This window comes from Leptopilina heterotoma, unplaced genomic scaffold (genome assembly GCF_015476425.1).
Source record: "Leptopilina heterotoma isolate Lh14 unplaced genomic scaffold, ASM1547642v1 Lhet_209, whole genome shotgun sequence".
NCBI lineage: Eukaryota > Metazoa > Arthropoda > Insecta > Hymenoptera > Figitidae > Leptopilina > Leptopilina heterotoma.
Window position 1 is genome coordinate 1514563 of NW_025110924.1, and position 14176 is coordinate 1528738.

At 24.4% G+C, this 14176-nt stretch overlaps 1 protein-coding gene across 3 annotated transcripts in view; it reads right to left on the reverse strand.

Annotated features, from left to right (window-relative positions):
* Window positions 1-14176, reverse strand: part of LOC122501383 (5-hydroxytryptamine receptor-like) — a 210035-nt gene that overhangs the window by 147701 nt on the left and 48158 nt on the right. For all 3 annotated transcript variants that reach the window (XM_043610788.1, XM_043610789.1, XM_043610787.1), the window contains one exon: window positions 12189-12431. In XM_043610788.1, coding sequence (XP_043466723.1) covers window positions 12189-12429 — 241 coding nt within the window. In that variant the 5' untranslated portion in view covers window positions 12430-12431. The remainder of the gene's footprint in view (window positions 1-12188; window positions 12432-14176) is intronic.

Consider the following 14176-nt stretch of genomic DNA (forward strand, 5'->3'; position numbering starts at 1 on the left):
TTAAACGTAATTTTTATTGAATTATTATAAAAAGGAAAATTAATTTAATATATTAATTATTATTGTTATTATAGTTTTTTTTACCGTAGTAGTAATTATTTTGTTAAGATTATTATTATTGTTAAGTCCGGAGAAACTAGAAGTGGTGCCTAGCGGCTTGCCACAAGCGTCAAATGTTGATATATTTAGGAACAGTGGACCCTCTGTACAAAACTTGCAAATTAACCCTAATGAATATGCATTCTGACAAGTCAAAACACAGTAATATATTCCTGAAAAAGTTTTGAGGCATAAATACAAGAAAAATTAAAAACAAAAAAGCTAGATTATGAATTTATTGTAAAATAAACGTAGAAATAATATCGCAAGTAGTAAAAGTAAATTATCGCCAGACACAAAAAAAAATTAACAATTCTTTAATCGTATAAGTATAGACTGACTTCAAAACTCTAACTACTGAACTCTAACTATTCTAAAATAAAGGAAATCATTTTAACAGTGTCTGACTTGAAAATCTTTACTACTGATAATGAAATTGAGGGGAAGGTAAAGAATTTCGTTGAAATAAAAATTAATAATATTTACTACTGACACTAAAATTAGTAAAATTTGATTAGTACTGTTAGACCTAAAATTCACATTTTCTTGTGTTTTAAAGTTTATATTTTCTACTGACACACTCAGAAAACGATTTATTAAAATCAAATACATTTTGTTTTCAATATAAATTAGAATATTTTGATTGAAAAGAAAAATTTCACTCAATAGAAAGTTTACAATTTTTGACATAATTCAGTAATCACAGAAATGGAAAGATTAGAAGTACTTTTTTGCGTTTTAATTCATAAAACTCAGTTTCGTGATGTTTCTCATGATAATTAAAAGTAAATAAACGAATTTCAAGGTCGTTGCTTCGTGGCGTGATATACATCCTTATACACAAGCGTTTATATCTTGAAATAGACTAACAAATAGGTTGGCTGAGTTTTAATTAAATTGACCCATCCTTTGCTTGATATTACCTACTGCCTCTGGCTGAAAATTGTAACTGACCTCCCTCTCTCTCTCCCTCTCCCTGCGAGAAAATAATTAAGTTACATCGGTCGCCGAGGACATTGATAATAATTTGACTCACATAAACATTATACCCAAGAGTCTCTTATACTATAACGAGTGCAAATCATAAATCATATTATAATTATACGCCCGCACTCCTCTATATACGATAACTCAAAATTCTTTAGGGAAAAAACATACAAAAGTCTCATGAATGAAAAATCACAGAAATTTTTCTTTATTTTTTTTTAAAAGCACCACACTTTTTCATTGCTGATGAAATCAAAAAAATTTTATTTCTAGAAAGAAAAATGCTCAGTTATAAAATATTTATACAGATAAAATATTTTTATTCCGGAAAAATAATAATTCATTTCCTTTTATTCTTTTTTATTTCCTTTTATTGAAAAAAATACTGATAATAATATTACTACAACAATAATAAACAAAAAATGAATTCTAAATTAATTCTAATAATTGGTGCGGAATTCCACCGTATAAGTAAAATTTCTAATCGTAATTCCGACGACGGAAATTCGAAGGAATTTTAATTTGAATTTGAATTGAATAATTTTTGTTTTACAGAAACAAGAAGACAAATTTTTAAATTAAAAAAAAAACAAAAAAAGTTGAAAAAAATATATTTTATGAATAGTATGTGATGTTTCATTGCGTCTCTTGCGTTTATGCATGAAGGACAAATCTGCATTGCTCAAAGAGAAATTTTCAAAGTACAATTCAAGTTGCAAGGTATGGGCTGTGAGAGGAGACGAAGGTGGGAGAGGAGGGGGTGAGATAGGGTAATTATACGAACTTAATTGCAAGCTCTGTCTCTTCTCTTACTTCGTATGCCACTCGCATAAGTTACACAATACCGGCAAAGTTTATAGTTGACCAAATTATCTCTCTGGGGGTACTGAAAACCGCATCAACGCGAAGTTTAATGAGCCGCCCGAGAAGTATATATAATTAACATCACTATTATATCTATATATTTATATATAGACAGCAGATAACAAATAAGTGATTTTAGAAAATAAAAATTTATTCTCGACATTTTATATTATATTTATAAATTCATAAATATTTAATTTTTGCTATAAAAATTGTTGTGTTTGGAAGAAAAAAATATTTTTCTAAACTTTTTTACTTTGTTATTAATTATTCAATTAGTTAAATTGATTTAAAAAAAATTAATAATCGTTCTATTTATTTTATTGAAAATGTCTGACTGAATTTCACTTTTGCTACTTAATACAATCTTGTACTAGAATCACAGAAAAACATAATTTATAACGTGTAAAATTTTTCAACTAAAACAAAGAATCAAATATTTTGTCTGATTAAAATCCTTTTTTACAACTTGTGTTCAAGAATTTGTAAGATTCTAATGTCTGACTAAAATCCTCTTCTACTACTTATAACCAAAAATTTGATAATTAGATAATGAACCAGTAAATTAAATGTATTGTCTGACTAAAATCTTCTTCTACTACTTATAATCAAAAACTTGTTTAAATAGATATTAATGAACCAGTAAATCGAATGTCTTGTCTGACTAAAATCATCTTGTACTCCTTATTGTTCAACAATTTGTCAAATAGTTAAAGTATAACAGAAAATTGTATATCTGGTCTGACTAAAATACTTTTTACTGCATACATTCAAGAATTCGTAAAATTTTTAAATATACTAATAAATTGAATATTTTGTCAGACTAAAATCCTTTTTTATTACTTAAGTTAAAGAATTTCTTTAATTCTCTTATGAAAAAGTAAATTTAGTGTCTTGTCTGACTAAAATCATCTTTAACAACTTATATCCAAGGATTTGTTCAATTATCTAATGAACCAGTAAATCAAATGTCTTGTCTGACTAAAATCACCTTTTACAACTTATTGTTCGACAATTTGTAAAATAGTTAAAATTAAAATAGTTAAAAGCAGAAAATTGAATATCTGATCTGATTAAAATACTTTCTTACTACTTATGTTCAAGAATTCGTAAAATTATTTAATATACTAATAAATTGAATATTTTGTCAGACTAAAAATATTTTTACTACTTATTTTTGAGAGTTTTTGTCAAATTATCTAATAAAACTGAATTAAATGCATTGTCTGACTAAAAACTTCTTCTACTACTTATGTATGAGAATTTATGAAATTTTTAACGTTAAATAGTAAATTAAATATATTGTCTGACTAAAATACTCTTCTACTACTTATAACCAAAAGTTTGTTAAATTAGCTAATGACCTAGTAATCGAATGTCCTGTCTGACTAAATTCCTGTTTTACTACTTAAATTGAAGAATTTTTAAGATTCTCTTATAAAACAGTATATTTAGTGTCTTGTCTGACTAAAATCTGTTTTTACTACTTATTTTCGAGAGTTTATGTCAAATTATCTTATAAAAAAGTAAATTAAATGTATTGTCTGACTAAAATCATGTTTTATTAATTATTACAGAGAATTTGTAAAATTTTTAAAATAAAACAATTAATTGAATTTTTTTGTCCGACTAAAATCGTTTTTTACTACTTAAGTTTGAAGAATTCGTAAGATTCCCTTATAAGACAATAATTGTCTGAATATAATCGTCTTTTACTACTTATCTCCGAGAATTTATTAAATTATCCAATAAAACAGTGAATTAAAGGAGTTGTTCTGACTAAAATCTACTTCTACTACTTATACATAAAAATTTGATATTTCTTACTTATTAATCATTTTAATTAATTTAATTAATTATTTTTATATTGACAGTTGCTAGTTAATACACTCAAATAAAAATTTATTTTTGGCAAGTAAATTTCATTTAGTTCAAAATAAAAATTTTTCATAAGGTTTACCTTGCAAATATAAAGATATAGTACACTGTAAAAAATTTAGGGAGTTAACGGACTCGGGAGTTGGGAGTTAAATTTTTTGAGTTAAAAATCAACTCCAAAAGAGAGTTAATTTCTAACTCCCTTCATTCAACACCCGCGCGAGTTATTTTTTCCATGGGGGAGTTAGCATTTGGGTGTTAAATTTTAACTCTCTTTATTTAACTCCCCTGGCATTAACTCCCCAATGGGTGCGACTTTTATAGACCCCCCGGGGAGTTAAAATTTAACTCCCTTTTTTACAGTGTAATAATAATAATATAATATAATCCTACAGATTACTGTAGGATTATATTATTATTAGGGGAACATAGTCTAGGTCGGCCACCTTTTTGACTTTTGTTTATAACTTTTTTTTAAAAATGAATTTGGACAATTGAAGTATATGGTTGGAAAGTCCTGTTTAATAGGAACATTTTTTCTGTACAAAGTAAATTGACAGGTTTAAAAATGAAAAAGTTATAAAGATTTAAAAAAAAAAAAATTTGTAGTCCAGGTTGGCCATTACAGTCAAGGTCGGCCATGTTTAAAATTCAAAGGGCATTAATCGTTAAAAAATAAAATAACATGTTTGGAGTTACGGAAAATTGATTCTTTATTGTTTACAGTTTGTAACTTAATGAAATAACAAAATAATAACAATAAACAATATAAAAAAATAAATATAAATAAAAAAAAATTTTGCACTAAAATATTAATAAAATTAAATAAAAATATTAATAAGATGATCAATTATATTATGAGTTATACAGAATTGCAGTTTTTGCAAATGAAGTAGCTCATCCTCATCTTTGCGCATTTTAAACACATAGTGGCCGACCTTGACAGTAAGTAACATTACCGAATTGCTGTAACCATAAAGAGATACGTTTCGGGACTCGATTTTTTACTTTGTTTTCCTTTCAACCATGAGTCCCACAAATTTTCTGCATACTTGCCTTGACGATTCAATTTGTTTTTTATCTTTTATTAATGGTTTTTCACATTATGCACAAAACTTTTTTTGAGCTTTTTTTGTACCGACGTCACAGAAAACACAATTTTCGATTTTCCGAAAATGTAATTGAACAAAAAGTTAGGTTTCACTAAGACAAGCTTCGACAAAAATGCGCGTAGGTGGCGCTAGTGAACTTGACAAAAAAACGCGAGTGGCCTACCTAGACAGTAGGCCAACCTTGACTACATTCCCCTACTATATGTTTATATTTGTTATAATATTTTTTATTATAACACAAGTAATTGTAATATAATTATTTTTTTAAACAACAATTAAAACGAAGGTTTTTGAATGTTTATAGTCACTAGAAGTTAATTAATTTATAAACATTTTTAATTTCTCGTTTTTAAGTAGTAGACGAGCAGTTTCTTTAGACAATTTTTTTTCCTAATTAATTCTTGACTACTTGGAGAAATATTATTATAATAAAACATCTACGAATCGTTTCTTATTTCCGCAAAAAAATAGCTTAAGTATTTAAATATTTCATAAAAGAGATCGCTTGTAAGATATTCCTTTGCAGGGTAAAAATATTTTTCCTTAATTTTAAATACTCTTGTGTAAAATGAGCTTCTATTCGAGAGAAGAATGTTTTCTCATTTTACGGTTTTCTTATAAAAAAAAAACATTTATATATCTATATATATATAATTTTCCATATATGCAGATGTAAATTGATTTTACATTATTCCCTATTTCTTGAAATTTGAAATATTTTTATTCGATACACAGCGAATTTCGAATAGTATTTTTTTTATTTCTTTTCTTTTTTTTCTTTCATTTATACGTATTGTATATACATACATAATATGTATAAATTTTCATCGCGGGTGGTTTTTTTTTTTTGAGAATGTTTTTCCGCATTATACTTTTTTCAATAATATATTACTGATGAAATTTCCTTAATCCTATACATAACTGTATAAGTAAACTAGCGAGAATCGAGAACTTGTGACGCATGCAAAAGAAGAAGAAAAAGAGGTAGAAAGAAGAATAGAAAAAAATTCATGAAAATTGAAATGCAACTGACGTTTCAAAAGCAGTTTCTGCGAGACGAATATTTATCTTTTTGGTTTTTTATACTTACGCGAGATGAATTGCGAGAGAAAATTTGCTAATGAAATTTTTTCTCAGTATAAATATTTCTATTAAAAACAGAATTACAACTAATTTATAAATTTTTTTCAGCTTTTGAATAAACGAACTCTTTGTTTCTCTTTAATTAATTAATAATGATTTTAAATGTAATATCTATAAGCAATTTTAATAAAAAATAATTAATTTAAAAAGTAATTTAATTAATTTTTAACAATAAAGTAAAATTTTATTTTTTTACACTTTAAGAAAAGAGAAAAAATTAATTAGAAAAATAAAAGAACAAATCATTTTTCTAAAGTTCCGAACGTTAAAATGAACAAAATTTTTTTCTACTTAAATATTTTTAAAAATTTACTAAATAAAATGAAGAATACAATAATAATAGTAATAATAATATGCAATAAATATTTCAGCGCTGGTGAAAACTGAAAAGTTTGAAAAAATAAAATTTAATGTCAATAAATTGAAAAAATATGTATGCATATATATTGAATATCCATTACGAATTTTATGGATATAGTGAAATCGTGTTCAATTTCACATGAGTGATTGATTTTGCCGGTCTTATCGGTCTAATGCAGCAACGCCAATTTCAGATTAAAACGAGAGATTCAGAACAAGGCAGATTTGCATTGTGTCTTTGTTCTTTAACACGTTGTACTTAAAAAGAAAAAATAAATTTCCTACTAGAACATCAGATATTTGAAAATTATTATTCAGCAATATTAACATAATTCACTCGAGTCTTCCCTCAAACTTTGCTTGTTAATATTCTAAAAAAATTATTAACAAAATAGTTTCTTTACAAAACTCACTATTATTTTTTTTAATTATTATTATCTTCAAAATTTGTAATTCATTGTTAGTTTATTATAAAATTATTTCTAAAATTTGAATTTACTGTTTTCTTGATTAAAAATAAAAATATAATAAAGAGAAAAAAAATTAAAATAAAAATAAAAAATAAAATTATTCTTTATGCATGAGGATTTTGTAAAATTATTTAGTAATAGTAGTAAAGTGATAATAGTAGTAAAAGAGAATTTTAGACAAGGCATTATTCGATTTAGTCTTGTCTGACTAAAATTCTCTTTTACTACTTATACACGAGAATTTTTAAAATTATCTAATGAACCAGTAAATTGAATGTCCTGTCTGACTGAAATCCTCTTTTACTACTTATGCAGGAGAATTAGTAAATTTTTTAAAAATAAACAGTAAATCGTATACATTGTCTGACTAAAATCATTTTTACTACTTATTTTCGAGAATTTATAGATTATCTAATAAAACAGTAAATCGTATACCATGTCTAACTAAAATCGTCTTCTACTACTTATACATGAGATTTTGTGATATTTTAAAAATTAAATAGTAAATTACATATATTGTCTGACTAAAATCCTCTTTAACTACTAATGGACAAAAATTTGTAAAATTATCTAATGAATCAGTAAATTAAATACCTTGTCTGATTGAAATCATCCTTTACTACTTATGTCCGAGAATTTGTAAATTTTTTTTAATAAATCAAAGAATTAAATATTTTGTCTGACTAAAATCATTTTTTACTACTTATTTTCGAGAATTTATCAAATTATCTAAAAAAAACAATAAATCGTAAACCTTGTCTGACTAAAATCGTCTTCTACTACTTATACAGGAAATTTGTGATGTTTTAAAAATTAAATAGTAAATTAAATCTAATGTCTGACTAAAATCCTCTTCTACTACTTATAACCAAAAGTTTGTTAAATTAGAAAATGAACCAGTAAATCGAATGTCTGGTCTGACTAAAATCATCTATTACTACTTATTATTCGACAATTTGTAAATTTGTTAAAATAAAACTACGAATTGAATATCCTGTCTGCCTAAAATCCACTTTTACTACTTACTTTCAAGAGTTTCTGTCAAATTATCTAATAAAACAATAAATTAAATGTCTTGTCTGACTAAAATCTTCATCTACTACTTAAGTGTGAGATTTCGGGATATTTTAAAAATTAATCAGTAAATTAAATATCTAGTCTTACTAAAATCCTCTCTAACTACTTATGGCTAAAAATTTGTATAAAATTGTCTAATGAACTAGTAAATTGAATACCTTGTCTGACTAAAATTATCTTTTACTACTTATATCCGAGGCTTTGTAAAATTATCTAATGAACCAGTAAATTGAATGTCCTGTCTGACCAAAATCATCGTTTACTACTTATGTCCGAGAATTTTTATGAAATTGTTAAAATAAGAAACAGTAAATTGATCTCAAATTATTTTTTACAACTAGTAGAATATAAATTAATAAAAATTTATTCTATAATCGACAAGTAAGTATTCATCTAAATCAAATAAATTTTTCCATCAGTGTAATAATTCTCCCAATTCTCCTTATTTATGACAAATGATCCTTTTTTCTTATTGAATATTGTTTTGAATTTTTAATGAGTAAAAAAAATATATTTCTACTCAGCTGGAAGGTACTGAATACTCTTTTTTTCTCATCAATGAATAATTGGGTTGGAACAGATTCTCTGATAATGATAGAGAGTAAAAGAGGGAGAGAGAGAGAAATCGAGGTCCAGAATAACAAAAAAGCAAAATATGGGACTGCTTTGTAATTAATGTTTTTACTACAAGATAATAGTTGTCACAAGAAGTTGAATCCAGTTACGTAATTTTCAAAGAACGAAGACCCTCATTAGTGTTGACCTTGTGGGACAATTAATGCGTGCAATTTCCTTCCTCGGAATTCGCTTATTCTTGTGCTTATGTGTATATATGTATATATAGTATATACACTGCTGCTATTTAATTAAACAAGAAAAATGCAGTACAACATTCAACAATTAATATTCTTTATAAGACGAGCGACATTCTCTAGGTTCAACTAATTAATTCCCAAGACGTTTACACTTTCTCTTGTCTTGAAATTACTTTTTAAAAAAAAAAAGTGCGCAAATTATTTTACAAAAGTTGTTATGATTACGTTCTGATTATTAAATATAATCTAAAAAATTAAAATTATAAATTTTATAATTATGATAATATTAGGTACGATATTCTGATTATGATAATTATAGTATTTATTATTATGTTAAATATATACAATATTCTAATTAGCATAATAACATTCTGATCGGGATACCTAATTATAATAATCCGATTAGGATAATTATAATTATAATTATAATATTCTAAAATTCTAATAATTATAATATTCTAATTGTTTAATATTCTAATCCAATCAAATAAATTGAAAATAATTAAAAATCCGGTTTTTTATTTTTAATTCTCAATATTTTTATTTTAATATACATATATTTTTAATTTACTCTATTTATTTTCAATTTTTCATTATTGTTATTATTATTACTTTTTCCCATTATTAATTGAAAGCAATTAATAATTTGAAATTTAATATCGAGAAAGTGAATTTCACTTGACGTTGTATGATTATTTAATTTTCTTATACAATTAATTATGATTGAAACTCTTGGAAATATTAGGAAATAATTTAATTTTGGTTCAATCAAGTGTTGCGTAATAAGATTGAATTTGCACAAATGCAATATCAATCAGATTGTTATCTCTTTGAATACATAATTACGGAGTTCCGAGCGTGAAGGGATACATTAATCAGGAGAATCTGAGATGACTCAATCGAGTTTGTAACTGCATACTATAAATTCCATAGGTACTCTATCAAACCAAGGAAATTTTAACAAAACTATTTCACATTCCTTTCCTCATTATTATTTATTCAATTCACCAGCAAATAATAATATTTATCTAAAAATATAACACATTGTTTTGTTCTATTAATTTTTCTACTTCTTCTTAATTTCCAAAATTTAATTTATTCCTCAAAGACTACAATTAAAAAAAAATAAAAAGAACTAACTATTTTTCTACTTCTTCTATTTATTTATTTTTAACATTATTTATTATGATTTTCTTATTTTTATTAACTTCCAAAATTAAATTTATATTCTTCAATTTTTCTTAAAAATAAAAATTAAAAAAAAAAACTAAAATGTCCAGGGAAAATTTAGAGTGTGATTAAATAATGAAAAATAGTGAGACACTTATGGTGAAAATGACTCCATATGAGAGTGAATAAGTGTTGTTTTCAACTTTCAAGGAAGTTTTCTGTAAAAATTATGTTTCACACTTTAGCAAAAAAAAGTGATAGAATTTTTTTTCTTTTCTTAATTTTATTTCATTTTTTTTCTTTTTTTCTTACTAAAAACGAAAAGAGAAGAAGGAATAGGAGAATCAACAAGGAAAAGGAGAATATGAGGAAAAAAACAATAAAAACAAAAAAAAAATTGTAAAAAGGAAACTCCCCAGTGAGAACTCTAGCGAAATTTCTTTACTCGAACAGTCTTTTGCTCTTCCAAAGACTCCAGGAAGTTGGTGCTCTATATCGTTGCAAGAAACAACGACGTTAGAACTTCTACTCAAACTTTAGAACAGTTTTTTTTTCGCGTCGTTCACAGTTCATTCAACCTTCGAGAATTTTTATATATATAAAAAAAATTTAGGTTAAATATTTTACTTTCTTGTGTTTTATGAAGTTTTTTTTAAAATCACTGTACTGAAGTAGACAATAAAGTAAAAAAAAACAATATTTATTTAATTAAAAATTAACTTTCTCAAATAAAAATTATTTTTTATAATTAAAAATTAATTTTTGTCATTTAAAATTAATTTTGTCAGTTAAAAATTATTTTTTACTATTAAAAACTAATTTTTGTAATTTAAAATTAATTTCTGTAATTAAAAAGTAATTCTTTCGATGGGCAAAACAATTTTTCCCATTAAAATACAAATTTAAAAAAGTAATAAAAAATATCGCTATTCGAACGTTAAAAAGTTCGAGTAACATTGTAAATTATTTCTCTTTAGAGAATAAATGACTTGTTAATAAAATAGCATTTATGACATAATAATTATTCATCCTTTTAATATACAAATTAAATAACTATTTATTGTGTGACTATACTATTAGTTTTTTTTCTCTTTTTGAATTTTTGCATCGTCATATATTTTTTTTTCCTTTTCCCCATTCAATATCTTCTGGCGAACAATGAAGGTGTCAAATTGCTTTCATAAAACAGTAATTGGTTATTGAATAGAAATTCTCGGGATGGTAGAGAATTGTCTGCATAATCGCTAAGCTATTAAATTCTAATTAGCCCTCAATTCTCTTTGATTCAAGAAAAAAGAAGAAAATTCTTTTATATTTTTTTGTTTTTCATCGTATTTTAAAAAAGTTATTTTTTCATACTCGTTACGATAATAAATTTTTATTGTAAATGGAGGGTAAACAAATGTTGTAAATAAACTAATCAATGTTTTTAATTATATTCTACGTCATTAAAATAAAGTCTATAATAGATTTTTGTAATTTAAATATTCTATTATTTTATTTCCTTTTTATTGCATTATTATAATAATAATAATTTTATTTTATTTAAATATTGAAAATAAAATTTATTCATGTTTAAAACTTGTTAGTAATATTAATATTTAACTGAATTTTCAATTTTCAATAAACTATTGTAACGGTTTTTAATTATTTTCTTCACAATTTTTACTAAAAGTTTTTCACATGAATTACGTTTATGCAATTTACAACGTTTATAATCAACTTTTAAGGAAAACGAATATATTTTTACAAAGAAAACAATAAAATTTTTATGTTCGTAATATAGAAAAACTTGTTCCAAATTTTCTATTTAAAATATAGAAAAATTTGTTACAAATTATCTATTTAAAATATAAAAAAATTTTGTTACAAATTTTCTGTTTAAAATAAAGAATATTTTCTTACAAATTCTCTGTTTGAAATATAGAAAAATTTATCATAAAATTTCAAGGCGAAAATATTTTAAAAATTTGTTAGAAAAATGTTTTTTTACAAATTGTTAAAAAAAATGATTATTATTGTTCGTTTTTTGTCAAAGCATTTTTTTCGTAATAATTTTATAATTAAAATCACGTATTTAGGACGTTTTATTAAAAAAAAAAAACATTATTCTTTTTAAAAATGATAAATTTTCGTAACTTTAAGATGAGATAAAAATAAATTCTTGAGAGTGAAGTAATTTTTTTTTCTCTTTTTGTTGAAACATTACTTACCAATAATGGTGATTAGAATGAGAAGGGCGAGAAAGCTGGCGGTCACTATCATGAGGAGAAAATCATGTTTCTCCTCGGAGAAATTACCGGGGTTGTACCAAGTTAAGTTCCCTGTGACGTTAAAGGCCTCTTGTTCGGTAGAGGCGTTCCAAAAGGTTCCCTCAGATGCAATCAGAAGGCTTGTGTTTGGTACGGTTCCACGTGCCATTCCCCATGTCCACCAGAACTTCTCTCCTCCCATTACTGTTCAACGAAAAATCAATTTTTATTACTCCAAAACCTTCTAAAGATTTCCTCCATTTACTCATTTTCACATTTTCACATTTTTTATTTTATATCACTACTTTTCAATTATTTTTAATATTTTATTATAATTATTATTCTCATTATTTTGGTAAAATAATAAAAAATAATAATAATAATAAAAACAATAATTTATATTTTTAAATTTATAATTTTATTATTATTATTTTTTTTATTATTACAATTATTATTCTCGCTGTTTTTACCAATACTATTAATAATAGACTATGAATAAAATTAATTAAAAAATGCTGGTAAAAATGCTCGAATGTCACAGATTTTTATGTTTTTTTGATCAAAAGTTGTTGAAAATAAAAAGAATTATCTGCTGTAGAAATTTTTTTTTTCATAAAAAAAATAAAAGGGACAAGTAATAAAGAAGGAGGGGGCAGGTGATAAATAATTTAACCTACAGAGTTTTAATAAAACCGTAAAATTAATGAATATTTTAGCATAAAAATATATGTATGAACAGTTTTTTTAATGGCCAGTTTTATTAAATTGTCGATTAATTTTCAATTTTCAATTTACATTCAAATTTTTCCCCCAATTTTCATAAAATGGTATTATTACAATATAATTGACGTTTTATATAATGAAAGTGCGCAATTTAAAAAAAAAATTCTCTTTTTTATTTCACTTCCCTGTTTATTGTGAAATCGATTTTTAATTCTAGGAAAACAGAAATTATTTCTTGTAAAATAGATGTAAATTTTCTCCATTCTTAATTCTTAAATTCTTCTTTCTAAATTCTTTGTTGGAAGTATTTAAATTTTTAATTTTTAAGTTATAAATTAATACTTCGTAGAAATTTGTAGATATAATAAAATAATAAAAATATAAAACATAATAATGTAATACTATTAAATAAAAATAATTATAATAATAATTTTAATAATAATAATTAAAAATTCCGAGTCGGGTCGAGTGTTCTCGAGTTTTAAACTTTTATAATAATTGTAATAATAATTAGAATAATTATTATAATAATTATTATAATAATTTGAAATGGTTTAAAATTTCTAAGAAACATTTTTTCAGTGAAAATTTGTAATTAAGTAGATATAAAAAAATATATTTTCTTTTCTTTCACTGTTTATTGCGTCAAAGATCGAGAATAATGCGCAGGGGGAGAGAGAGAGAGAGGGGGAAAGGGAGAGAGAAAGAGAGATAATATAGTGTATAAGGAAATTATAAAGTAATTGACGTAAATTGCAATCGACTGTCTGATATAATTACAAGTCGATTGAAGTAAGGAGAAATCTTCTCCTTTTAAACTTTCTTAATGTTCTCAAGTAGAGATTGAATTTGTTCTAAGTGATTCAATTGGAAGCAGGTAACAATTTCATCTAACTTTACATTCATCTTGTCGTCGTGCTTAATATTGTTTTGCCGAAATGGAAACTTTTCTAAGAATAGCTTTTAGTATTGTACAACAGTACTTTGCTGTTTGAAATTTTCTTGTATTGAAAATGCTCTTTCAGAATATTGACACTTCATTATAATGTAGGAGAAAAAAATTTATACAACTTTAAATTATATTGCGACTATATATTGAAAACAAAATTTTAAATTAAAAAGATACAAAGTGCTTCAAGTAAACTGTACAAATGTGTTTTTTTTTTTGGTAAATAAAATAAATAAATTGTTGGTAAATGGGGAAATAAATAAATCCGTAGAATTGA